Source organism: Lagenorhynchus albirostris, chromosome 7 (genome assembly GCF_949774975.1).
Source record: "Lagenorhynchus albirostris chromosome 7, mLagAlb1.1, whole genome shotgun sequence".
NCBI lineage: Eukaryota > Metazoa > Chordata > Mammalia > Artiodactyla > Delphinidae > Lagenorhynchus > Lagenorhynchus albirostris.
Genome location: NC_083101.1, coordinates 109,358,382 through 109,385,483, shown reverse-complemented (window position 1 = coordinate 109,385,483; position 27,102 = coordinate 109,358,382). Strand labels below are relative to the sequence as shown.

The 27,102-nt window shown below is 40.7% G+C and overlaps 1 protein-coding gene across 1 annotated transcript in view; it reads left to right on the top strand.

The window, feature by feature from the left end:
• The window catches only part of GALNTL6 (polypeptide N-acetylgalactosaminyltransferase like 6), a 1,149,397-nt gene that overhangs the window by 1,049,368 nt on the left and 72,927 nt on the right, over positions 1–27,102 (top strand). The window contains exon 8 of the mRNA XM_060155818.1: positions 19,853–19,960. Coding sequence (XP_060011801.1) covers positions 19,853–19,960 — 108 coding nt within the window. The remainder of the gene's footprint in view (positions 1–19,852; positions 19,961–27,102) is intronic.

Genomic DNA, 27,102 nt, shown 5'->3' with positions numbered 1-27,102 from the left:
GCAAATCACCCGGCTTATCGGGCTCAGGTCTGGGGCGAGGCTCTCCCCCTCTGGGCCTCATCCCTACCCAGGTGCCCCAGTCTCCTGCCCTCTGTCCAGGGGACTTACAAGTACCCAGGTTGCTGAGTGGCCAGGGTCTTATAGTGATGAGTCAGGGCAGGGGGGCAGCCTTGGTGACCTTTCTCCTGTCTCTTCCACTCTTGTGCACTGGTCCTACGGACCAGTTCCCACTCCTGTTTGCTAGCGGTCACTTCTGTTCCCTTCCCTCAAGCCCAATCTTGTGTAGTCTCTCTAAACTGAGAAAAAAAAAATCAGTCCTACAAGAAGCCTCTGGGGTTTCCTTGAATCTTGGCGTCTACGTGGCTGGGGGTAGGGAAGAAAATGCTCCCCAAGGAAAAACAGAAGATGGAAAACACAGTGAACAAAGGGAATACTTAAGTTTTAATCCTGCCACATACAAATAAACATTTCAGCTCAAAGAGACTAAAACATACCTGAGATTTTACTAGACAGCATCCGTTTATTTTGTACCCCTTTATGACTTTCAAAATCTTCACATGGAGCTCCCTGTGTCCCAAAGTCCTGGCCATTCTAGTCCTCCTATGGTGGTAATAACTATTATTTGGTCCTTTAACAAGGAAAAGTAATGACTTAGCATCTAAAGGTCACGGAATTAAATTTGTTATTCCATTCAACACTAATGCAAGGTAAAATATAATTTCGATTTCATAATTGCAAAGGCAGGCCATTACCTAGTTAATACCAAAGCAAGGAGCAGAATTGGGGTTCGCCCGCAAAACCATTAGGCTAATTTCTCTTAGCCGGAAAAAGTAGAAGACTTTATGCCCTGATGCACAAGTGGCTACTGTCATTCTCTGAAACCACTTTTAAAAAGAAACAAAGGGGGGCTTCGCTGGTGGCGCAGTGGTTGAGAGTCCACCTGCTAATGCAGGGGACACAGGTTCGTGCCCCGGTCCGGGAAGATCCCACATGCTGCGGAGCGGCCTGGGCCCGTGAGCCATGGCCGCTGAGCCTGCGCGTCCGGAGCCTGTTACGCCGCAATGGGAGAGGCCACAACAGTGAGAGGCCCGCGTACCGCAAAAAAAAAAAAAAGAAATGCAGGCTCTTCCCAACGGGAATTTTTATTAAATATGAGGGCTGACAACTCTTGTTATTATTTAATGTAAAATTTAATTTTTTACTGTCTTCAAAATGCAATGGTTATTCAATAAGGATTGCATATACATGATAGAGACTAATTGTTGAGTACAGAACACTCAGCTCTTTATTCAATCAAACAAGATAACAGCCATCAATTTACAATTGTTATAGCTCAGGAAACTGTATAGTCTAGAGCTTAACCTCATTACAGTACAGAGCTTCTCAAGAACAAACATGGATTTCATTTATTTGTACTTAGAAAATCAAAATAAACCCACTAAATTAGCTAAATTTAAAGTTTCCCTACACAGTATGAAGCTATCAAAAAAATTTCATGTGTATTTATAGTTCAACAATTGAATGTCATACAATTATAATTTACACTTTTAAACTGGAACAGAAAGGTCTGTTCTTAGAGATCACTCAAAACAGAAAAGGAGAATATGAAGCAGAAACAAGAAAAGCCTAACTTTACCCTTGACAAAATTCTCAGGTATCTTACCCCCAACCACAGTGTCTAAGGAACGTTATCATATGCAGTAAGATCAATACAGTGGTGGTAAAACAGGGGCACGGGAGGACAGAATGACCCCAGCTACAAATCTCGTTTGAAGTCAGCAGATCTTACTTCCCCAAAGTAATTGGCACCTCCTAAGGGAAAAAAATCAACAATCACTTTTTTGAAACAGTAGCAACAGGTGTGACTGCTGGTGGCCAGAGCTTCTGTGGATTGAGTCTGGCACCAAAGAGAAGCATCTATGGAAGGCTGGGGACAGGTCTGAGGAGGTTTATACAGACCCGCCACATTTTCGGGAAGCAGGCTATTAATGAGGCAGGATGGAGGAAAGATACTCAAGCTCACAAGCAGCCCTACAGCAGCCAATTCCTGTTGGATGCAGACAAATAAAGGATAAAAGAATTCACTCACGCACTAAATTGTGTCAGAAAGTGAATGCCTACCGTACTTGGTAAGAAGAACGCACCCTACTCAAAGATAAATAATAACTTTTTAAAGGAAATAGCATATTAAAATATTACAAGAAAGGGCTTCCCTGGTGGCGCAGTGGTTGAGAGTCCACCTGCCGATGCAGGGGACACGGGTTCGTGCCCCGGTCCGTGAAGATCCCACATGCCGCGGAGCGGCTGGGCCCGTGAGCCATGGCCGCTGAGCCTGTGTGTCCGGAGCCTGTGCTCCACAACAGGAGAGGCCACAACAGTGAGAGGCCTGCGTACCACAAAAAAAAAAAAAAAAAAAATTACAAGAAAAAAGGAAGAAAGGCTCAGGAATGGTCACCAAAATCATGCTGCTATACCTTTTTATAAATTCTTTTAAAAGGTTAATGAAGTCATTGACTCTGTAAAACAGTATGAAATGCTGAACTTTCTGAGATTAGGAAAAATGTTAAAAGACAAGAGAAGAAGATAGAAAATAAACAGCAGCAGTCAGGATATAATGAAAAAGAAGACGAAAACCAAAATGAAGGTCACATTGAAAGCAACACAAAAGAGAAGGAATATTCTGAAAATATATAGGGACATAAAGATAAGATTGAGAAAAAGGAACAAAGTGAAATTAAAACGACCAAAGTTAAAAAGTAGTAGAGTGGAATGACATGGAGGATAAAGGAGCTCATAGTAGTATTCCTAAGGGAAAAAGTTAAATTAAAATAACATATTTCAAAACCTAAGAGATACAGCTGAAGCAGTGTTCAGAAGAAAAGGCAGACTTAAATTCTTACATCAACATAAAAAAGAATAAAAATAAACTAAACATCCATATCCAGTTCGCAAATAAAAAATAAAATAAAGCTAAGGAAATATTAATATGCATTTGAAAACTTAATGATTCAGAAAACCTAAAACTAGTAGTGCAAGAGCTAGTTCTTTAGAGCCAAAGATAAATCATTAATAAGAGATATAGCTAGGTATGGAGACAGATAAATTAATTAGAAAACAGTTAATTGACATTTATTAGAAGAATACACAAACTCAGAAGCAATCTAAATGTCCATCAACAGATGAATGGATAAAGAAGATGTGGTGTTTATATATATGTATATATACATACACACACACACACACACACACACACACACACACACACACACAATGGAATACTACTCAGCCATAAAAAAGAATGAAATAATGTCTTCTGTAGCAACTTGAATGGACCTAGAGATTATCATACTAAGTGAAGTCAGTCAGACAGTGAAAGGGAAATATCATATGATATCACTTATACGTGGAATCTAAAAAAAAAAAAAAAAAACAAATGAACTTATTTACAGAACAGAAATAGAGCCACAGAAAACAAATGTATGGTTACCAAAGGGGAAAGTGGGGGAGAGATAAATTAGGAGTTTGGGATTAACAGATACACATAAAATAATCTACATAAAATAGATTAAAAAACAAGGACCTACTGTATAGCACAGGGAACTACATTCAATATTTTGCAATAACCTATAAGGGAAAAGAATCTGAAAAAGAATAGATATATATATATAACAATCACTGTGCTATAAACCTAAAACTAACACAACATTGTAAATTGACTATACTTCAATAAAATAAAATGTATAAAAATGGGGGAAAAAAGGAATTTTCAAAATTTAAATGATCATAAGAGATTGCTCAATTTTATGCAAATACAGTTAAGATTATAGGGAAAATGGATGATTTTTAACAAAATATAAATGACAAAACTGACCTCCAAAAAGAAAAAATCTGAACCAACTGTATTGGTTTTCTATCACTACATAACAAATTACCACAAACTTAGTGGCTTAAAACCACCCAGAATTCTCCCACAGCCTCTGGATTGCAGTCCAGCATCTTTCTGCAGGGCCTCTGCTAAGATCTCACAAGGCTGAAATCAAATTTTCGGCCAGCTCCATCCTTACCTGGAGGCTCACCCAGGGAAGGATCTGATTCCAAGCCCCCTCAGGTTGTAGGCAGAACCCATCTCTCTGTGGTTCGGGGACAGAGCCACTACTGTCTTGCTGGCTGTTGTCTGGACATGACTTTCAGTAACCAGAAGCCCAGCTCGGGCCCTTGCCCTGTGTTCCCCTCCCCGGCCCTCTCGCAACAAGGCAGCTTTCTTCTTCAAGGCGAGAATCTCCTCAGACTTCACATCCCTACACCTCTGTCTTCAGGAAGGGCAGAGTCCCCTTTTTGGACTCACTGGTTAGGTCCGACCCTCCCAGGATAACCTCCCTTTTTATTAATTCAAAGTCAACTAAATTGGGACCATAATTATATCTGCAAAACCCCTTCACCTTTGTCATAAGGTCACCTTACCTAAATCACAGACGTGAAATCCATCACAATCACACACCTTCCTACACTCAAAAGGCAGAGATAATACAAGGACTTGTGTACCACGGGGTGGGAATTTGGGGGCCATCTCAGAATTCTGCCCATCATGCTGCCCAATGACGATAGAAGAAATAGAGAAAATTGTCAAAAAGCTATCCCCTCTGAAAAATAAAGCACCAAACCTCATTAGTTTCTTCCAAACCTTTAAGGAACACTTAAGGCTACAAGGTTTATCAAAAACTGTTCTCTAATAAGAGAAAAGAAAGAAATCTTTCCAGTTGATGAGATAACTGGCGTAATATTGATAACAAAATCTGACCAAGATAGCACAAATAAATAGAAAAGTACAGACATATTTTACTTGTAAATACTAGCATTAAAAATAATTAAAGATTACACAACAGAATAACTATTCAAAGCCTAATCCACCAAAATAAGTGCAGCTCTAGGAATTTTCCCATTAATTTATTTAATATCAGTTAGGATTATCCTGATGATAGTACGCAATTCAATTAGACAAGATAATATAAGAGATATAAAAATTGGAAAGGAGGACAGAAATTTTGCATTAATTGCAAATAATATTACCATATATCTACCTGAACAATTCAAGTTGAACCAACTGAAAAACCACTATAAATAAGAAATTCAGTAAGCTGCTTGGGTAAAATGTGTGTGTGTGTGTGTAAATATACAGAAAACAGTAGCCTTTATGTATGAAAACAACCACCCAAAGGAAGACACCCTTTACGACAGTAAGGAAAAACCAACTTGGAATAAACTTTAATGTCCTAGACCTCCATGAAGACATGTTACAATGCTACTGAGGGACACACAAAATAAATGAATAAATGAAAATTCATAATGAAGATAGTTCTCCCTAAGCATACTCCTGTATTTAATGCCATCCCAGTAAAAATGATAACATGAAGATTTTTTGGATGGGGGAGGTTAACCAGGGACAGCTAGATAAACTGCTTCTAGTTCATAAGGGAAAACAAATAGAATAACAAGAAAATTTCTGGGGAAAAAATGATAGGGGGCTAACTTAAGTAATCAAATACAGAAATTAGACAGAGATACCTATGGCACAGAATTTAAATAGACCCAGATAATATGGGAATTTAGCATAAGATAAACATTTCAAATCAAGAGGAAGAGAGTGGATTCCTCAGTAAATAGTGTGGAACAACTACTTATCTAGGGAAAAAAAATAAAGATGAATCCCACGTGTGAAAAGACACAGGTACACAGATATTTATCTCAATATTGTTTTCATTGATGAAAAATGAAAAAAGATTAATATCCATCCTAGGGGACTAATTAAATTAATCACTATGAACTACAGTATGGCCTTTAAAAAGAATGCAACAGGTGTATTTTTACTAATATGGAATAATATCCAAACCTATCATTATTAAGTGACAAAAAAGACAAGGTACAAATATATATGCAAAAATAAATATGGAGAGAAGATAAATTTTGTTATATATATTTAATAATTTATATCTATAACATGTCACATAATACAAATGTAAGCACTTATATGATAAAATGACAATATTAATTTCACATGCAGACAATTGTCACAGATGTATTCACATATCCAGGAGATATTAATTGAGAGCCTACTGTCTGCCAGACACTGAGAATATAATTGTCAACAGAAATGACAAGTTCTCTGTCTTGTGGAATTTAGTCTGAGGAGACACAGATCATAAATAAATAAGTGAATAAATAAACAAGATAATTTCAGATGGTGCTAAGTGCTAAAAGGAGTCCAGCCAGCCAATATTACAAAGTAGGAGCCTCAGAGAAGAGATGGCTAGATCTGGCATCATGTTTTTAAAATATTTGCATCTGTACCCAAACTAGAAGGTGGGGAATGGGTTCCAGTGTCTACTGGTCCTCAACCTCCTACTCCTCCAGCCTTGAGTGTGTCTGATCCAGCCATCACCAGAGCAAATGTTCCATGTGTTACAGGACCCACAGATTGGCAGGAGAAACTACAAAACAATGACACACTAGTGTCCCAAAGAAAGGGGGTTGTTCCCCAGGGCCCTGACCCCAAGCCAGTCCCTCGGTCCCCCTGCCCTCACCGTTGTTAATTTCCATACTCTTGGTTCCCAAGACAAGCCTCCAGCACATTGGCAGAGTACCTACAGTTCCAATTAATAAGCATTTTCCACTTTCTCTGCAGTTGTCTGAAAATACAGAAACCTCCTAGGGTGTTTAATTTATACTCCTGAAATAGTTTCCTTGTCTCCTTAGAAGGGTACAACTCAATCTCATTTTGGAAGCGTACTCTTTCCCACTTAAGCTACCTCTATATAAACTCTAGTGACGATGCTTTGCACAAATGGTTTTGGTAGAAATAAGTTCAGTCTTATCAAATGTACTCATTAGAAATCCTTTTTATGCCAAGGATGATTCTAAAATACTTTATATACCTTCTCACTGCTTTCATGAGAGAGCTATATTAAAAACAAAAAACCTCTCCTTACTTCTGAGCCTGCAAATACCTCGAAGCGTATTTGCATTTTGTGTCTAAAATGTGACACAAGCCTTTTTATGGCGCACCGTATACCTTCACATACACAAGAAAATATCTGGAGTTGTTCCTATGGGGTTTCTTCCCCTACAATATTTAGCCTAGGTGATATAAAAATAACCATTCTGGTTCAACATGCCCAGAATTGATCTTCCAAAGAAAATATTAAAATGACTCTAAACTCATTCAGAAACTCAAAGATAAACAGAAAGAGCTGCGAAATGTCTCACAAGCCAGTCTGAGATTCATTTCAATCATCCAACAAAAGGTACCTCAGGTGAAACAGAGCATTTTCAAGTTAAATTTTATGTCCATTGGATAGAGGCCTGGCAAGTCTAAATTCCTTCCAGTTGTTACTTCCTTTATGTCTGACAGCATTTTCCTAATTCCCTATTTAATTTTATTTTAGCTTTTATAGATAGCTGTAAAGAGAGCGGGATATAACAATTTACACAGCATTCGGTATCTGTGTTCAGGTCAATTTAACTTCCTACTGAAATCTTTTTCTAACGTTGAAATTCTTAAGAATTTTTGTATTTTTCTGGTTGCCATTTTCCCTAACAAGAAAAATGAAATACAATCTAATGACTCTAATGCAAGTCAGTTTACACCCCCGCAAAAGCTCAAGAGATATATGTTTAGAAAGTTATCTAAAAAGCTCCATACAGTTCTCAAGCCTGTCACCCAAAGCCCAATGACAGTACTACACAGAGCATGGGGGTATAGGCACGCATCGACTTTAGAGGTATAAGGATTTGATTTTTACACTTTACATCAAGGTCAGCAACCTACAACATACCAGGACCCTGTAAGCTGACCCCACAACTCCCTCCCTCTCTTCAAACTGTGAGAGGACAGTTGAGAATGCAATCCCTACCTCGTCGCCACACATTCAGACTTGCATGTCACCATAAGCCTGACCACCCGCCTCACACAGGTCAACATGTGGATACATGACACGCATCCCCTGGAGCCCACACATACCAGAAGAATAAAGCTGGTCCCCTCGGGTAATATTAACACATGACCACTATTCTTGAGCACCTATTATGTGCCAAGGGTGCTCTGTGATTATTCAATCGAGTCCTTACAACCATCTCCTGAAGCAGACACGTTAGCCCAACTTTACAGAAGATGAAAGTGAGACTCAGGAAAAGGTAGGAACCTGCCCAGTTCAAGACCTACTGCCAAATGTTCTTTGCTCTGTCCTGAATCGTGAAAGCATGTCAGCTTCTCCAGATAAAAAAATATCATGTAAATGCCATTATGAACCTTTAAGAGGGCTCACATTTTTTATTCTGATGACATTTCTTCATTTTGAATGTTTCCCCTCAAATTTCAACACTTGTCAACTGAAGCTTAGAAGACCGTTTGCTTTTCCAAAGTTTCCGACGTAACGGTCTTCATCTGAGCAGCTTTTGAATGATGTGCTTCACACCCCCAGACACTCAAACCCTGGCTGTTCAGAGAGCTTTTTTTTTTAGTTTGATTGGAGTATAGTTGATTTACAATGTTGTGCTGGTTTCAGGTGTACAGCAAAGTGATTCAGTTATACATGTACATATATTCACTCTTTTTCAGATTCTTTTCCCATATAGGTTATTACAGAGTACTGAGTAGAGCACTCTGTGTTATACAGTAGGTCCTTGTTGATTATCTATTTTATATATTTATTTATTTATTTTATATATAATAGTGTGTATTTATCTCTCTCCACCCCCCATGTTTCCCCTTTGGTAATCATAAGTTTGTTTTCAAAATCTGGGAGTCTTGTTTCTGTTTTGTAAATATTGGGTTGGCCAAAAAGTTCGTTCGGGTTTTTCCATAACATCTTACAGAAGACCCGAACGAACTTTTTAGCCAATCCAATAAGTTCATTTATAGCATCTTTTTAAATTAGATTCCATATATGAATGATATCATATGATATTTGTCTGACATACTTCACTTAGTATGATAATCTCTAAATCCAACAAGAGAGAGCTTTCTTAATGTGGACTCTTTGGTTTACTAGAAGACAGAAACCCAATTCTGACTAACTTAGAGGAAAGGGGAAACTGGACAGGACACTGAAGTAAACAAACTGTGAAAAAGTCAAAGAAATGAGTGAGTCTCTGGGAGGCTGCCAGGACCCTTTCCCTGAGCACCTGGCCTCTGCCGCTCTCTGAAGAATACTCCTTTCACCCCTCAGGGATGGCCACTAGAAGCTCAGGCTTTCATTCTCTGCTTCGCCACCAGAGAGGTAATTCCAATTTCACGAAATCCCAAGGAAGGATTCCAATTAGCATGACCTGAGTCCGGTTCCCACCCCACCACTCGGAAGGTAGGATGACTGACAGCCTGACTCAGGGGTGAAGGCGAAGCACATGTTTGGGTATTTCCCTAAAGGAAAGAAGTTGTTCCCCTACAGAAAGCCAATTTTAAAGAGTTTTTTTTAAGAACTTTCATTTCTTTTTAGCAGATGGTGAAGCCAGAAAATTTAAGCAATAGACTTAAAATCCGGAGGCGCACAGAAATAATAGTAAAAAGCGAACACTTTGCTTCTACTGTATCTTCTAAGCTATAGAATAATGAGTTAAGGGACATGAGGGATTGTGTCCTTAAACCATAGTATTTTTACCTAGAGAAGCACTCTGAAGATGTTCCAATCCATTCTTTCCTCCCCAAGAATTAATGTTTCAGATAAACCAAAAAGGGATATATCTGTTTTTATGTCCCACCCCAATCACTGCTTTTAGGAGCGTAGTGTTACTGCAAATATAAACGTCACGTCTTAAAAACAGGATCTTCTTGGGGCTTCCCTGGTGGCGCAGTGGTTCAGAGTCCGCCTGCCAATGCAGGGGACACGGGTTCGTGCCCCGGTCCGGGAAGATCCCACATGCCGTGGAGCGGCTGGGCCCGTGAGTCATGGCCGCTGAGCCTGCGCGTCCGGAGCCTGTGCTCCGCAACGGGAGAGGCCACAACAGTGAGAGGCCCGCACGCACCGCAAAAAAAAAAAAAAAAAAAACAACAGGATCTTCTGAACAACGTATCCTCTGAAACCCTGCCATCCCCACCCAGACCTCTTGAAGCTCATTAACTGCAAGATAGCTTGGGCACGATTTGTTTATACTGACGTAACAGAGCATTTCCTACTTTGAAATAATCTTAAGCGGATGGCTCAGAAACAAAAGCTTCCCCCTTGAGACTAGAAACCAACATATCCTCAGTAAAGACTGCAGATACATTTTCCCGTTTCTCCTTTTATTATGTTCTGATCAACAAATAGAAAAGGAGAGTCGGGCAAGGTCAAAATAAGCTGTTCTTTTTTTCTCCTAATCTCTAAGGATAACCTCAAAACCCAGGTTTCTAAGAATAAAGCAAAGCAATGGTGTGCATGTGCCTTTCCATTGTTACCTTTTTTAGATCAAGTCAGGTCGAAAAGTACAGTTTTTATTACATCCAGCCTAGAAAACGAGTTTAATGACAGACACGGCCCTTTGCAATATCTACACACTAAAGCTTTTTAGGTTAACAACTAATATTTTAATTTCTAGATAGATGGTACAAAGGGGTTGATTGTCTAGTCTTAAGAAGTTTTTCAAACATAACCCATCCAAGTCACACCACACACTTAGAAAGTTATTTTCCAGCCCCAGAAATTTAATTTCTTATTTATATACGCTCTGTACTTTTATCATCCATCACTTCATTATACTAAACCAGTTACAAACGAAAATAAGCTCAAGACAGCTTATTCCCTTGAAACTTATATTTGAATATACTAGAGAGCATAGCTTTTATTGGCAGCTAAATGGAAGATTATCATTAAATAACTGAATTGTTTGGAATTAACCTTACTTTATATCAATGAACGAGTAGTTCATTCATTTATTCAACAAATACTTACAGGGCACCAACTGTGTGTCAGGCACTGTCCTAGGTGCTTAAGATCCATCTCTCAATAAAACACACAAAGATACTTGCCATTGTTAGGGAGAGAGGCCGATAAATAAGAAACATAATGAATCACTTTGTCATACAACTGAAATTAACACACCATTGTTAATCAACTATACTCCAATATATCAATAAAATGAAAAGTTTAAAAAAATACAGAAATTAACATAATGAATAAGTGAGTGAGAAGGTGTTAAGTGCTGGAGAACAGAAGCAGAGTGGGGTGAGGAGGGCTGACAGTGTGCGGTGAGAGGGTGTTTGGGGGCCAGAGGCTTTGGAGCTAAGACTTGAAAGAGATGACGAGCTAGCCATGGGGAGTCTGGGGAGAGAATTCCAGACAGAGGGACCAGACGGCACAAACGCCCTAAGACGGAAGGGTGTCTGGCATGTCGGAGGAACAGAAAAGAGGCCAGAACTGCTACAGCAGAGGGAGGGAGGGGCAGAAGAGGGCGAGGGAAGATTAGAGGGAGAGCAGGCTTTGGAACTGAATGCACTAATACATTTCTTTTTTCTTAAATTTAGGTCACCATGTCCATGTAGTATATTATGCTTCATCTTATACTTGATAATGTTCCCTTACTAACCTCCTGACAGCCGATTTCTTACTGAAACTCATTCATATTCCATATGACTGCTGTAATTGTACGATTCCATTCAATTCAACATTCTCTGTGCTGAAACTCCAGTTTGTGGCTGGTATTGAAAAGTGATTAAAAAAGAAGGCAGGCATTCAATTATTCATTCAATTTGAGCTACATGATGGAAAAAAACACACTGTGCTCATTCACGGTTGTAAAATAACACTACTTTAAAATATTTATGTTGTCAAAAGAAGGCATGTTGTTTGTAAATCTAAAATGTTTCTCCAAGAGTTAGATGCTTAAGTATGACAATGCCATAATATTTTTAAAGAATATCATCACATCACGCTACCAGGAAATGTCTTTTAAAAATATAAACCACGTCTTTCGGAACAAATATAGGATTTGAGAAATGCCACAACAGTTGTGCTTTCCTGAAGAAAGCGTGTACCCACTCTGTTACCCAAACGTACCTCCCTAGTGTGTCAGGATATGCATCCCTGTACTGAGACGGACACTGCTATTGAAGACTGAAAAAAATAAAGACGTATGTGGTGATATCCATGGTATAAATAAACAAAACAACTCTACTTATCTTTGATAAAGGAGGCAGGAATGTACAGTGGAGAAAGGACAGCCTCTTCAGTAAATGGTGCTGGGAAAACTGGACAGCTACATGTAAAAGAATGAAATTAGAACACTCCCTAACACCATACACAAAGATAAACTCAAAATGGATTAAAGACCTAAATCTAAGGCCAGACACTATCAAACTCTTAGAGGAAAACATAGGCAGAACACTCTATGACATAAATCACAGCAAGATCCTTTGTGACCCACCTCCAAGAGAAATGGAAATAAAAACAAAAGTAAACAAATGGGACCTAATGAAACTTAAAACCTTTTGCACAGCAAAGGAAACCATAAACAAGACCAAAAGACAGCCCTCAGAATAGGAGAAAATATTTGCAAATGAAGCAACTGACAAAGGATTAATCTCCAAAATATACAAGCAGCTCATGCAGCTCAATATCAAAAAACAAACAACCCAATCCAAAAATGGGCCGAAGACCTAAATAGACATTTCTCCAAAGGAGATATACAGACTGCCAACAAACACATGAAAGGATGCTCAACATCACCAATCATTAGAGAAATGCAAATCAAAACTACAATGAGGTGTCACCTCACACCAGTCTGAATGGCCATCATCAAAAAATCTACAAACAGTAAATGCTGGAGAGGGTGTGGAGAAACCTCTGCACTGTTGGTGGGAATGTAAATTGATACAGCCACTATGGAGAACAGTTTGGAGGTTCCTTAAAAAACTAAAAATAGAACTACCATATGACCCAGCAATCCCACTACTGGGCATATACCCTGAGAAAACCATAATTCAAAAAGAGTCATGTACCACAGTGTTCACTGCAGCTCTATTTACAATAGCCAGGACATGGAAGCAACCTAGGTGTCCATAGACAGATAAATGGATAAAGAAGATGTGGCACAGATATACAATGGAATATTACTCAGCCATAAAAAGAAATGAAATTGAGTTATTTGTAGTGAGGTAGAGGGACCTAGAGTCAGTCATACAGAGTGAAGTAAGTCTGAAAGAGAAAAACAAATACCATATGCTAACACATATATATGGAATCTAAAGAAAAAAAAAGTCCTGAAGAACCTAGGGGCAGGATAGGAATAAAGACACAGATGTAGAGAATGGACTTGAGGACACAGGAAGGGGGAAGGGGAAGCTGGGATGAAGTGAGAGTGTAGCATTGACATATATACACCACCAAATGTAAAATAGATAGCTAGTGGGAAGCAGCCGCATAGCACAGGGAGATCAGTTCCGTGCTTTGTGACCACCTAGAGGGGTGGGATAGGGAGGGTGGGAGGGAGGGAGACGCAAGAGGGAGGAAATATGGGGATATATGTACACGTATAGCTGACTCACTTTGTTATACAGCAGAAACTAACGCACCATTGTAAAGCAATTATACTCCAAAAAAGATGTTAAAAAAAAAACACCTCTGAAAGTAGAGACAATTGAGTTGGTGTGCTTATGGTGAAAGCAAGTTGGCCCTGAGGTCATAAGAAGCGGGACTAAATGGAGAAGGTCTTAGAGCCCCTACATAAGTAGGAGTATAAGCGTAATTGAATGAGATGATCACACTTAACAAATATTTATTATCTAAACATGAAGCGAATCATTACGCACATGCAAATAAGTCACTTGATTCCTGTTGTCATAAGCACTGTCTCTACTTGAAAGAAAGTTCCATGCGTTCAGAACTTTGAATCTCCAACAGTGAATGATGCCTGGCATACAGTAACTGCTCGCTACCCTGTTCGTCGACTTGATTCATGAATTACCTGAAAAGAGAAGTACGGGATGGAAAGAGAGTATAAAACAGGAGTCCTAACAAATCTAGGTGAAATTTGGAAAATAAATAGGAAACACCAGTCAAGGGGTAGGAAAGACGAAGGGGAGAGTTTCTTTAGAGAGAAAAATTTACAGCAGCAAGCCCTGAGGAGGGGAACTTGGTCCTTTCTAGAGAATCAAAACTAGACCAGATGGGGGAGGAAGGGGAGGGGAAGAAAGGAGAGAGTGATTGAGGGACCGTTAAGCAAAGACGAGACAATGCAAGGCTTGGGAATCTTTATGCAGGAGTTGTAACGCTACCCTGGCAGCAACAGAAAACCACCGAAGGATTTTAAATGGAAGCATGATAGACTCAGATTCATGCTTTTAAGTGATCACAGTGGCAATACGGAGAAAAAAAATAAATTCTAGGATTCCTTTTTAACACTGGTGTTAGCATTTTTTGAAAAATCTGGACAGACATTTTCTGAATTGGACTTAGCGATAAAGAAAAATTTCTGAGGGGGAGAATTTTAAGAATTTGGAGTAGGTTACCAATAGAAGGCATAACATTTGCTTCATTGGTGATGGCGGTGGGCAGAATTCCAAGCTGCCCCTCTTCCCTGGCTTCCTCCTACACTTAAGTTATATTCCACGGCAAAAAAGTCATGGCAAATGTAATTTCTAGTTAGTTCACGCTAAGCTAGGACAATGACCCTGGTGGGCCTAAACTAATCACAGGGGCCCCTTGATTGATTGATTGAGACTCAATAAATTAATATATTTATTGAGTGAATACTCTTACAGAAACTGTACTACTGCCTTTAAATCTATTTTGCTCAGTTAATTCTCACAACTCAGTAAGGTCTTTTTTTCTTTTTTCCCAGCCAAGCTAGACCATGCTCTTTTTTTATCTTTTTTTAATTTTTATTGGAGTATAGTTGCTTTACAGCATAGGAGCCCCTGTAGAGCAGGGAGTTTTCCCCAGCAGGGAGCACAAGAAGTCAGGGAGATTTAAAGCCTGAGAAGGGTTCTATGTGAGGGCGGTTAGCCGTGGCTAAGAGGGAGAGTTCCCAGAAAAAGGAACTGAGAATGGGTCTGGGAGCAGCCCTGGGCATCCCCAGCAAGGAAACGGGCCCTGGTCCTACAGCTGTCAGGAACTAAATGAGCCTAAAGGCAGGTTCTTCCCCAGAGGCTCCAGATAAGCGCTCAGTCCAGCCACCACCTGGATTTCAGCCTCGTGAGATGCCAGGCAGGGGACCCCACAGAGCCCACAGGACCTCTGACCCACAGAAACAGGAGATCATAAATAAATGTGTGATGTTTGAAGCCACCAAGTTCTGGTAATTTGTTACACACCCATAGAAAGATCTTTAAAAACTGTATTACAGTGACCCTCCAAAGAGAATTAGAATTTCATTTTTGTGTGTCTGTTTGGTTATTTTTTTGCCCTACCTTGGAAAGGAAGGCAACGAGGATTTATTTAACTTTCTATTATGGCTGTCCTTTGTCACCATCCCCTTGTCCCGCAAGAGGGATTGGCCACCTCACCAAATGATGAGAGAAATGCGGTCCCCTTTTCATGAAAAATAAACACCTGGGCCAACCAATCACTCTCTCCCAGCTGCGGATGGTAGGAAAGCCTCTCTGCCTTGACACTTGCCTACCTCTGACATTTGATTATACACAGGACTCCTGAACATTCTCTGCCCTCCGGTTTCCCACCCCTGCATCTATTGTCTAATTACTTTCAAACTGTCTCTCTTTAAAATGCACAACTGGGACTTCCCTGGTGACGCAGTGGTTGGGAATCCACCTGCCAATGCAGGGGACACGGGTTCAAGCCCTGGCCCGGGAAGATCCCACACGCCGCGGAGCAACTAAGCCCATGCGACACAATTACTGAGCCCGCGTGCCACAACTACTGAGCCCACGAGCCACAACTACTGAAGCCCGTGCACCTAGAGCTCATGCTCCACAACAAGAGAAGCCACCGCCATGAGAAGGCCACGCACCTCAACCAAGAGTAGCCCCCATGCGCCACAACTAGAGAAACCCCGTGCACAGCAACGAAGACCCAACACAGACAAAACTAAATAAATAAATAAATTTATAAATTAAAAAAAATAATAATAAAATGCACAGTTAATAAAAGGAAATAATCTCACAAATATTCAGGCTGTTTGATTCGATAAAGTTTTTGATAAAATTAAAACTGTACTTAAAAAATTCACTGTATTTGATTTAAAATGTCAGAAGAGACTGAAAATAGAACCAAACAAAACAGGGTTCTTAGAGTGGACCAACTGCTGTAATAATCCCCAAATCTTGGTAACTTAGCATCAGTCATGCAGCTGCTACACTTCAGCCCTGGGAGAGAAGGAAGCTGTGTGCTCTGCTCCACCCCGGTTTCCAGACACTCAGGCCCCATCTGCCTAGTGACTCCACCACCTTCTAGGGGCTCAGAGGCCTCCTCTGGATCTTCTGCAATTCATCAGGCTCTGAGGGAGAAGAGAATCATGAAGGGGAGAAAGGAAGTCCCCGCTTACTGACTTGAGCCCAGAGGTGATGCACATCACTTCTGTCCACATTCCACTGGCAAGAAACAAGCATACAGCCCCTTCTGAATACCAAGGAGCTGGGGACTATAGCCTGGCAGTGAGCCCCGGAAGAAGTGAGCATGGAAATTTGTACGTCCTGCACTGTATCTCCCACAGTAGGATGAGATAAAATCTGTGGGTGACCTGTAAATTTTTATCCCGTGTTAGAGTTCACCTCCACCGCGGATTTGGAAGTCTGTAGTCCAGTTATTACTGCCTGACGAAGCACCCCAAAATCTACAGCATAAAACAAGCATTGTATCAAATTCATGGATTCTATGGGTCCCAAATTCAGAAAAGGTACAAAGGAGAGAGCTCATTTCTGCTGCATGGTATCTAGGGTCACAGCTAGAGGCTGGAATCATTTAGAGGAATCTTCATCTACATGCCCAGCAGTTGATGTTGGGTGTTGGTGAAAACAGCTGAGGCTGTCGGCCCGAGCACCTACACGTGACCTTTCATGTGGCCCAAACTTTCTACAGTGGGGTCTCCTCAAGGTGTCAGATTTCTTACATGGCAGCTCAAATTTGCAAAAACGAGTGCCCCGGTGGACAGGCAGAAGCTATGCCTTTCATGACCTCAGTCACTTCTGCTGTCCTCTACAGGCCTAAGAATTCACAAGCACACCCAAATTCAAGGACAGGGAACATAGTCCCACATCTCAGTGGGGGGTACCAAGGTCACATTGCAGAGGGGCATGTGCAATGGGAGATATTGTGGTGTCTAAGTTGGGAAAATGCAACCTCCCATATGTAGTATCTTAGAATCCCTGAATTTCAGTGTTTGAAAGGATTGTGTATCTTATAGAACAGGGACCAGCGAACTATGACCCACTGCCTATCTGTGTCAACAAAGTTTTACTGAAATACAGTCATGTCTCTTCTTAGCAAAGTTTCTTAGTTGCAAGACCATATAACCCACAAAGCCTGAAGTATTTACTATCTGGCCCTTTACAACAAAGTTTGCTGACTCTGTAGATAAACTGTTGACTTAGTAGGTGGGCACTGGAGTTAGATCACTAGGACGCATATCTCTGTTCTGGATGTGGCCAATTCTGCAGCTTTGGACAAGTTAGCCTGTAGGCTGCCATGTTCCCACCTATATAACTGGGGAAATAGTAAAGTCTGTCATTGAGTTGTGGGCATTAAATGAAAAAGAGCACAGTAAGCATTCATAAATGCTAACTCTTATTATTAGAATTACCTAAAATATCGGCTGGATCAACTGTCCACCAGAGTTACATTCTTGTCTACAAAATGTCATCAACTGTGGATTTCAACACACCTAGCAATACAGGAAGCCCATTTCATCTTTAACCAAGCTGCCTATTACAAATTTCCTCCTTCCACTGAGTTGCAATCTGTCTCTTTATAGCTCTATCTTATTAATCCTAGTCCTAGCTCCTTGGGGTTCTACGAACATCACTACCAAATGTTAGGTTCTTCAGATATTCGAAAAGCACTTCTCTGAATTTTATCTTATCAAGACTACGAACCTCCATTCTTCCAATTGTTTCTTTCTAAGACACAGTTTGCATCCCTTCCCCATGTTGGTAATTCTCTTTACAAGGGAATATAAAGCATTTTCTCAGAAATTAGCATAAGACTTCAGGTAGATAGATCAAGACGTTTAATCCCTAAACTCTCCATATTTTGCTGGTGATGTGTTTTGTGCTACTCAGTCTTTTTCTACCTTCTCCTGCTCTGGAAGAGTTCATTTTTGCAGGTCTGAGGACAGGTCCTTACATTTACCCTTTTTATGTTTAATCTTATATAATAGCTCCAGCCTCTCGGGATCTTTCCAGATGTCGGTACTGTAGTTTAGAATGTTCTCTGCCCCTCCCAGCTTTACATGATCTTTGCATAGTTTTGATGACTTGATCTAAAGCCAAGTTGAAATTGATACCATGAGTAGTCCTGAACTCGCAGGAGTTAGAGCAACTGAGTATTGTTTTCATAATCCATTTGCCATCCCCTTGGGATTCCATTCATCACTGTTTGCTCACCAGTCTTACTTAGGGTGCCATTCCTCTTAGTGAAAGAAGATGGAAGCAAATGTAAGTTAAGACATAAACATTTGTCTTTCTCTCTTCCAATATTTCACTTTAAAAGAAGCTGTGTATCTGCATCTGTCAGGGTTCTCCAGAGAAACAGAACCAACAGGGTACATATATGGAGAGAGATTTATTTAACGGAATTGGCTCATGGGATTGAGGAAGCTTGGTAAATCCAAAAAGCTGCAAGGTAGACCAGCAGGCTGAAGATGCAGGGAAGAGTTGCCTTTCAAGATCAAAGGCAGGCAGTCTGCCTACAGAATTCCTTGTTGCTTGAGGCAGGTCAGTCTTTGTTCTCCAAGGGCCTTTAACTGATTGGATAAGTCCACCCACATCATGGAGAGAAACTGCTTTACTCAAAATCCACCAATTTAAATGTTAATCTCATCCATAAAACATCCTCATGGAAACAGCCAGAGTAATGTTTGACCAACTATCTGGACGCTCTGGTGCAGCTTTGACACATAAAACTAACCATTACAGTATCTAACTCTTTTTTTTTAATCATTTTCTTGCAATGATAATAGCTAAAAATCTAGCATATATGAAGCCTGCATTTATGTTTTGATAATTAGCCCGTTTACAGTAAGCAGCCTGTTGTATAAAACCAGGATTAATGGTTTGAGTGGGCAGTCATGGGAAAACATAACCAATTAATTTTTGTCACTACCTATAAGTACAACATCTTAACAGATACCCTGAGTTTAACATCTCTTGAGTACACATCACTAACCCATTATTTTCTGTACCTAAGAAAAGATCGGGAGTGGGGAGAAATTAGAATGCAACTCTGATTCTTAAAGTGAGCTCTACTGAAAGTTTCAGTATCTAGATAAATTATGGATATTCCTAAGTGGCTTCATTCATTCACCTATTTTAGAAATTCCTTTTTTAACTGACACAAATTCCAATGTTATTTCTTCTAATGACTTCACAAGATTGTCAAAACAAATATCTATATAAATAAGATGTCTAAGCATTAAATGTCAGTTTATTACAAGAGTTGTGTTAAAATTCTACGAGAATAAAAAATATGTCAACATGTTATCTATGGAAATTAGATTTACTGAACTAATATTTTGGTTCTATACTCCTATGAATCTAGGTTTTTTAAAATGTGGGTTTTTTTCCCCTTGGTTAGCCATTGATAATAAACAGAAATTATTGATTTAGAGACTTTAAGAGATTTTAAGATTTTGTATGAATCTTACTAATAATTTGGGTCTTTTGGTATGAAAGGTACCGTTCGCTTTTATTATACTTTTAATTTCCCCTCTTTAGGTCTGGATGTGTGGAGGAGAAATGTTTGACGTTCCGTGTTCTAGAGTTGGTCATATCTACAGGAAGTACGTCCCTTATAAAGTTCCATCCGGGACCAGTCTGGCAAGAGTGAGTAACCAGGGATCAGAATAAGTGGGGTTTGCTATGGTTTTCCGTGTGCAAAATGTGAAGCCTCACACGTGGTTTAATCCAAGGCACCGTCTGATCAACGTACAAATCCACAGCTTGGCCATTCCATTTGGCAGGCTTTCAATGTAGAGGTTCCTGTGTTTCTCAGAGTTTTATTTCCATTCCTTAAGGAAGTATTAGTTATGATGCTAAGTCTTGTTATTAATTGTATCGAAGCACTTGCACATACATTATATTTATATATTACTATATTTGCATATTATATTTAGTCTTCATCTATACTTTCGGAGCTTAATATTCTTATCTTTATTTTGTAGATGAGAAAACTGAGGCTTAGCAAGGTGGCTCTTTCACGTACACGAGTGACAAATAGCAAAGTTGGGGTTTAATCCCAGGTTTCAGAATGGACCCCTCACAGGGAGTGTAACAGGATAAGTCAGATGGAGAACAGGGTAAACGGGATGCGGAGAGGTGTCTCCCAAACTCCGCCTTCCTCTCATTCTTAATCAGGGCCAGCTCTGCCTAAAGTTCTACCCCATCCTCAAAATTCCAAAACTGGTCAAGTCCAAGATTTTTTTTTTTAAGATATTGTTTTGAGTAAAACCTTTATCTTAGACCAGACGCAAGGATGCTTTTCTCTTCTGCCTTTTACAATGTTTGGGAGAACGTGGTCATGATACCTTCTGGAAACAATCCTGACAATTCCCGTTTTCTGTGTCCCTTTTTTCGTCACTCCATCAATTTCAGGCACCACAATCTGTACCTGCTACTGCTAAGACCCCAGGTCTAGAAAAAGGGTGTCTCACCACCACCCTCTGCACCATGTTCCCCTAAGAATCTAATCCCAAATGATTCATGTTTGTTCTTTTACTAATAATGCCAAAATATATAATCAAGTCTTTTATATAAAGTTCAGTAAGCTCACACAACAAGCTTTTAAAAAAATATAAACTAGTTCATCAGGATTCATGAGAGTATCAATCCCACAAAGGCAGAGTTTCTCTCGGAATTATTTGCTACTATTCTCCCGGCACCTAGAACAAGGGTCGGTGTCACTCACCAAGCTGTGTTGAAAGAATTAATGAGTCAGGAAAAACTAAGACAAGAAAATGCCGCAGGTCTAAGGTCTTACTAAAACGTAAACATTTTAATGAAGTATAATAAAATTCTCATTTATAGTGAGTCCTTTATGGGGAAGGAGGATTCTGCCTTATTCCCTTTCTGAGATTATTTGTCAGTGACGTCCGTTTTCTTTGTTTTCTTAGGCACACCATTATCTCTCTTACAGCAGTTTGAGTTAATAGTAATGAAGTTACATTACATACACCTTGAAGGGAGGTAGTCACATTATTCCTCTGTCCGCAAAAGATTAATCAGACGTTAATAACATACTCCATTAAGTTGTTAGAATAACATTATTTGAAGAAAAGAAACCAATCACAAAGTGATTAAAGAGCTGCATTGGGGGTTAGGAAATATGATTTGATTTAGGCATAAGACTTAATACATGTGAATCTGAAAACTCATGAACTCCCAAAAAGGGAAATGACTGAACAGTTTTGAGCACATACCATAAACTGTCCACCAGAGTTACACCTTGAAGGGAGGTAGTCACATTATTATAGGTAGCCACACATCAGCTGTGTGGCTATCATCAGTAGCAGCAGTTTAAAACATCCCCAAGATAATGATGTTCTGTCGTCTGTCCATTTCACTCACTCATACGCTCCACGCTTGTGTCCCAAACTGAATCTTTTATGTGCAAGATGGGTGGTGTGTGTGCTTGGTTTGCAGCCAAAAGTGGAGTCTAGAAGCTGGGGGGGGGGGGTGGGGTGGGAGGGAGTTGTGCGGATCTTCAAAAAATAACTCTGTTCATATACTTCGAAGAAAGAAATTAAGTCCTTCTTCAAAGACTGTCAACTACAGGGAAACAGGCTGGCACATAAAATTTCCAGCAAAGAGGGAGGATTTATTCAAATGAAAAAAAGTCCATAATTCTGAATTTTAATCTTTTCCACTTAAATTTTACTTGAAGCTCCTTGTTATTTTTTCTCTAAACTGCTAGAGCAATCAGGAAGTCATAAATATTGAGGCTCAGCTGTCACTCTAAGAAACATTTGATGATTTTTTTAAATAAAAAAGCGTATTAAAATGAAAAACAATTCTGATATTTTGTGGGAGAATCTCAACTACCTGCTACACCCTGCAGTATCACTGAATCATCACAAATGAGGAGACTTTACAGATGCTCAAATGCAGGGCCAGGTCCACACAATAGGGAGTTCATCCTTCCAGCCTTGCAGGAAACGGAGAGAAAGATGGAGGAAACTCCACAGGCTAATTTTCTTATCACAAAGCTCACTTATTTCTTCAGAAATGTGCACCCTTCTTTTATGTGCCTATGTAAATAGAGGGCTCCAGCTGACTTTCACAACACACACGCATCACACACACACACACACACACGCACACACACACACGTGTGAATAGCCTACAGTCCTCTAAATAGCAAACCAGCATGTATCATAGAAAGAAATTCAAATAATTAGCTAGTCAGTGCCTTCTATTTACCTAGACAGTCTGGCTGGAAGAGACAAGATATCTACACACGAAACCATTAGAGGACAACACAAGACAGCAAATATGCACAGTTGTTCAAACGTGTTGCAAAGATGTGTGTGGTGGCGGGAAGAGGAGGGGTGGGGTACACTAGCGGCTGCACTGAAAGCGGACCTTCAAGGATACTTCAGTTAGATGAACATGGTTCGCAGAATTGTGGTTCCCAAACTCAGGACCGGTGGACCAGTTCCTGGCCCACTTTTCACCCAGCCTCAGTGAACTGAGAAAACTGAGAATCACAAAGCTAAATCTATTCCATTTAATAACATCTTTTTATGCAGCAATCTTAGACTTTTTTTTCTCCTCTTATGACAGTATAAGAAATGGTAGATTTTTATTAATGCCCTTATTTGGCAAGAATAAAAATTAGCCTCCCTATGTCAATTCCCACCAAATGCAAAATTCTGGGACATTGTGCCCTACAATTCAGCTTCATCAGGGAATCAGAGTGTCCACGTGTCATGAGTAAAACCAAACATTTTACCATGTTAGCTCGGGGTCCAATGTCAGTACACTGGGCACAGATGTGATACCTTCTCACCAGGAGCAAATGGCCAATCCCTGAGGGAAGGGCTGCCCACCCCTGGTGCTGCAGGGGGACCAGAAAGTCCCCAGGGCCGAGGGGACAGACATCCCCTCCTTGGGATGGCACTGACTGTCCTTTACACAGAGGCGTGAACAGCCAAGTGGCTGAGTGGCAGAGGGGGGAGACCCTCGGTGGAGACCCTCCGAGGAGACCCTTCACTGCGACAGGCTGTGTCATGAGCCACGTGCCCTGCAGAAGCCACTTTGGGCACCTCAGACTTCCCTGTGAATGCCAGTGTGTTTGAGGCAATCATGCCGTTGGACCTGAGACCGGTGACATAACAGAGGCACAGAATAGCCACCCCACGGCTAAACACACCAGCTGATGCAGCACGATGTGGTCCCCTCGGAACACGTGGCCGGGGCGTGTACCCGGGAGGGCCTCTTGCAGAGCAGGGCAGCCCTGCAGACTGTGGATGGGGTCCTGGAGGCTTACTCGGCTGCACAGGAGGCAAAGCAGGACCCGACCGTCACCCTGAGTCTGTAAGAGATGCCCAAACTGGGGGATTGTATCCTTCTGTGTTTTGCCATTGACGTAAGATCGATAACCGTTCTTTTTTAAATTTCATCTTGCATGTCATGGCAACCACTGTCCAAATTTCAGGATAAGAGCTATAAAGCCAAAGTCAAATCCCCATAATAATGGACTGTTAAAGGGGATGGAGATGAAACGTCCCACGAGCAGAGCTGGGACTGTGTCTGTCCAATGCTCGCAACAAACTGGAGTGGCCGGGAGTCCTGGGGGAGCCCCAGCAGGAGAAGAGGGCCAGGTAGGAATGAGCAAACACAGAGAGTGACAAAGGATTGCGTTTGGGCTGCCGCAGTTAAACTGGGACGGTGCAGTGGAGACAGAATGCAGGCCAAGGTGTATACCTTTCCCTTACCGACTGCAGGGAGGCACTCGGGGGTTTTGAACAGGAAGTGCCAGGGTAAAAATAGAAGGGGTAAAATGGAAAGATCAGCCAACAGGTAAATATTAGAGGAGAGAAAGACTAAAGAAAGTAACATTCTGAATGCAAGAAGCATCTGTAAAGAAAACTTCCTGGGAGATTTTCATTGATTTGCCACCCTGTGCAAGAATAGAGAGGTCAGACGTGTCTGCAAAGTTTTCGTCGCCACATCTGAGACACAAAGGTACAGATACAGGGACGAGAGGAAGGGACAGATGCTGAGGTTGGATATAGATAAGCTGGGTCCTAAGCGACCGTTGCACACAGGGGAGAGCCAGACCTGGGAGACGTGCGTGGACTACCCATCCGGGATTCTGAGAGCCCACAAAAACCAGATTTTGCCAGATTTTCTTCAAAAGGACTAGTTTGATGTCAGAAAATGAAATCACCAAGAAGGCAATCAAGGATGGTGATGAATGGGAAATCGACTCTCCCACAAAGTGACCTTTCCCCCGTCATGACTGTAAACCAGTTGATTCTCATGAAGCTGCCCAGCAAATAGAGCCGGAGCACCACTACCTTGGCCGCCAACAGCAGCCCGCGCTTCGTCCGACTTCTCTGAAAGCGGCAGGATTCAGATGCTTCGTTTGAAACTGTCCTTGAGTTTGGGGACACGGTGGCCTATCATGGGCTTTCCCCCAAAGAGCAGAAAATAATGAATTCTTCCCAAAAGACAGCTTTCATAAATGGCTAGGACTTCTGTGCAGATGCAGTTCCTCTCAAAACAATAACTACTTCAAATTCTTCCTTACAGTGTAACCAAAAGGGCAATAAGTCTGTCCAGTACTCGTGGCAAGAACTAAAGATGAGTCACCTACTGCTATCATGTGTTTCTCTCCCCTCCTGGCCATATTTTAAAATATAATATCTCCTATTTAGATGGCACTTTTAAAATTTATTTTTATGGAGATAAAATTGATTCATAACATTATGTAAGTTTCGTGTGTACAGCACTATATTTCTACTTTTGTATTCACTACAGTGCTCACCACCAAAACTTTAGTTTCCGTCAATCACCATGCAGTTGGTCCCCTTCACTCAATTTGCCCCCATTTCCCCTCTGTAACCACCACTCTGTTCTCTGAGTCGACGTGTTTGTTTTTCTTTGGTTTGGCTTGCTCATTTATTTTGTTTTTTGTATGTCTGTTTGTTTTGTACATTCCACATATGAGTAAAATCACACAGTGTTTGTCTATCTTTGTTTGTCTTGTTTCACTTAGCATAGTAACTTTAAGGTCCATCCATGTGACAAAGGGCAAATGTCATCTTTTTATGGCTATGTAATATTCCATTGTGTATATATACCACATCTTTTTTATCCATTCATCTGTTGATAGGCACTTACCTTGTTCCATATCTTGGCTATTGTAAATAATGCTGCAATGAACATAAGGGTGCATATATTTTTTTCAAATTCGTGTTTTCATATTCTTCAGAAAAATACCCAGAAGAGGGGTAAGCTGGGTCCTACTGTCGTTTTATTTTTAATTTTTTGAGGAATCACCATATTGAACTTTTTATTTAAAAATTCAAGCATCTTGGGCTTCCCTGGTGGTGCAGTGGTTGAGAGTCCGCCTGCCGATGCAGGGGACGCGGGTTCATGCCCCGGGTCCGGGAGGATCCCATGTGCTGTGGAGCGGCTGGGCCCGTGAGCCATGGCCGCTGAGCCTGCACGTCTGGAGCCTGTGCTCCGCAACGGGAGAGGCCACAACAGTGAGAGGCCCGTGTAGCGCAAAAAAAAAAAAAAAAAAAAAAAAAATTCAAGCATCTTCCATAAATAGTATTTCATCATTTTTCCTGATAGCTTCCCTAAAAATCAATCATAACTTTATTATGTGACAATAATGGTTCAATAAATCATTGAGATTTGATGAGTCCATTGCGGGTTATGAAGATAAATGTCATCTCTTGCCACAAAGAAGGCTCAGGCTGCAGAAATTCTTCAATAAATATTTATCAAGTGCCCACCATGTGCCAGGAGGAAACGCATAGAGCTTGCCCCATATCCTAAACCAGGAGCATTGGACCTTTTAATTAAATCAAGCCTCCCCTTTGTAACAGAATGTCACCTCACCCAAGGACAGTCCCCACTAGAGAGAAGTTTCTGCCTGTACAGCACTCATACTAACCTTCAATGATGTCCCTTTTTCTACCGCTTGTTTTGCATGTGAGGAAAATGAGGAAAACTATTCCATCTGCCAAGGACCTAGGGAGAGGAGATGGGAAAACGTGAAACACAAATGTGTTCCCCACGGCTTGACCCTCACTTGCTCCCTTAATTCCTACCCCAGGGGTCTGAGAATTTTAAGCATCCATGTTTTTTAGCTCTTCATTTAACAAAAAACAACAGAATCACACTTTGTCTCTAAAATGCTTAAATAATATGGAGGTAAAGCATAGAATTTTCATACCAAACATAGACACCAAAACAGAAAGTGAAGGAGCAAATCACTGACGGGTACAGTCTCTTACCATTTGAAAGTTTCGTGAACAAAATATGCGAGGTAAAGACAACATTACTTTAAAATTCAGCGATTTCCCACCAAACTTCTCAAAACTAACTTTTCGTTTGGTCTTCTTCTTATTTCCTCTACGTACTTTCCCCCCAAACTCCCACAAGTTTGCCATAATCTCCGTAACCAAAACTGCAACTCTTGCAAGAGGGAGCAGAACTGGCTGCTCTATGACTCTGCCTTTTGGGGCCTCAACTGGACAATGAAATCGCAGGAGCACCTGGCTCAGAGGGACTCATTCAGGGGAATTAGCTTCTTACCCTGAGATATGTAAATGCAGAGTGACGCTGCTGGAGGCCTCTGCTGTGTCATTTCCATTCTAATCACCCTTGTTTCCAGTTGTTTCTTAGTTCATGGCAAGAATTCCATCTCCAACCAACTACAATTCCAGCCCAAGCACGTTTCCTTTCTAATGTCATGTGAGGTGGAGAAAACAGTTCCACTTGCTACTCTA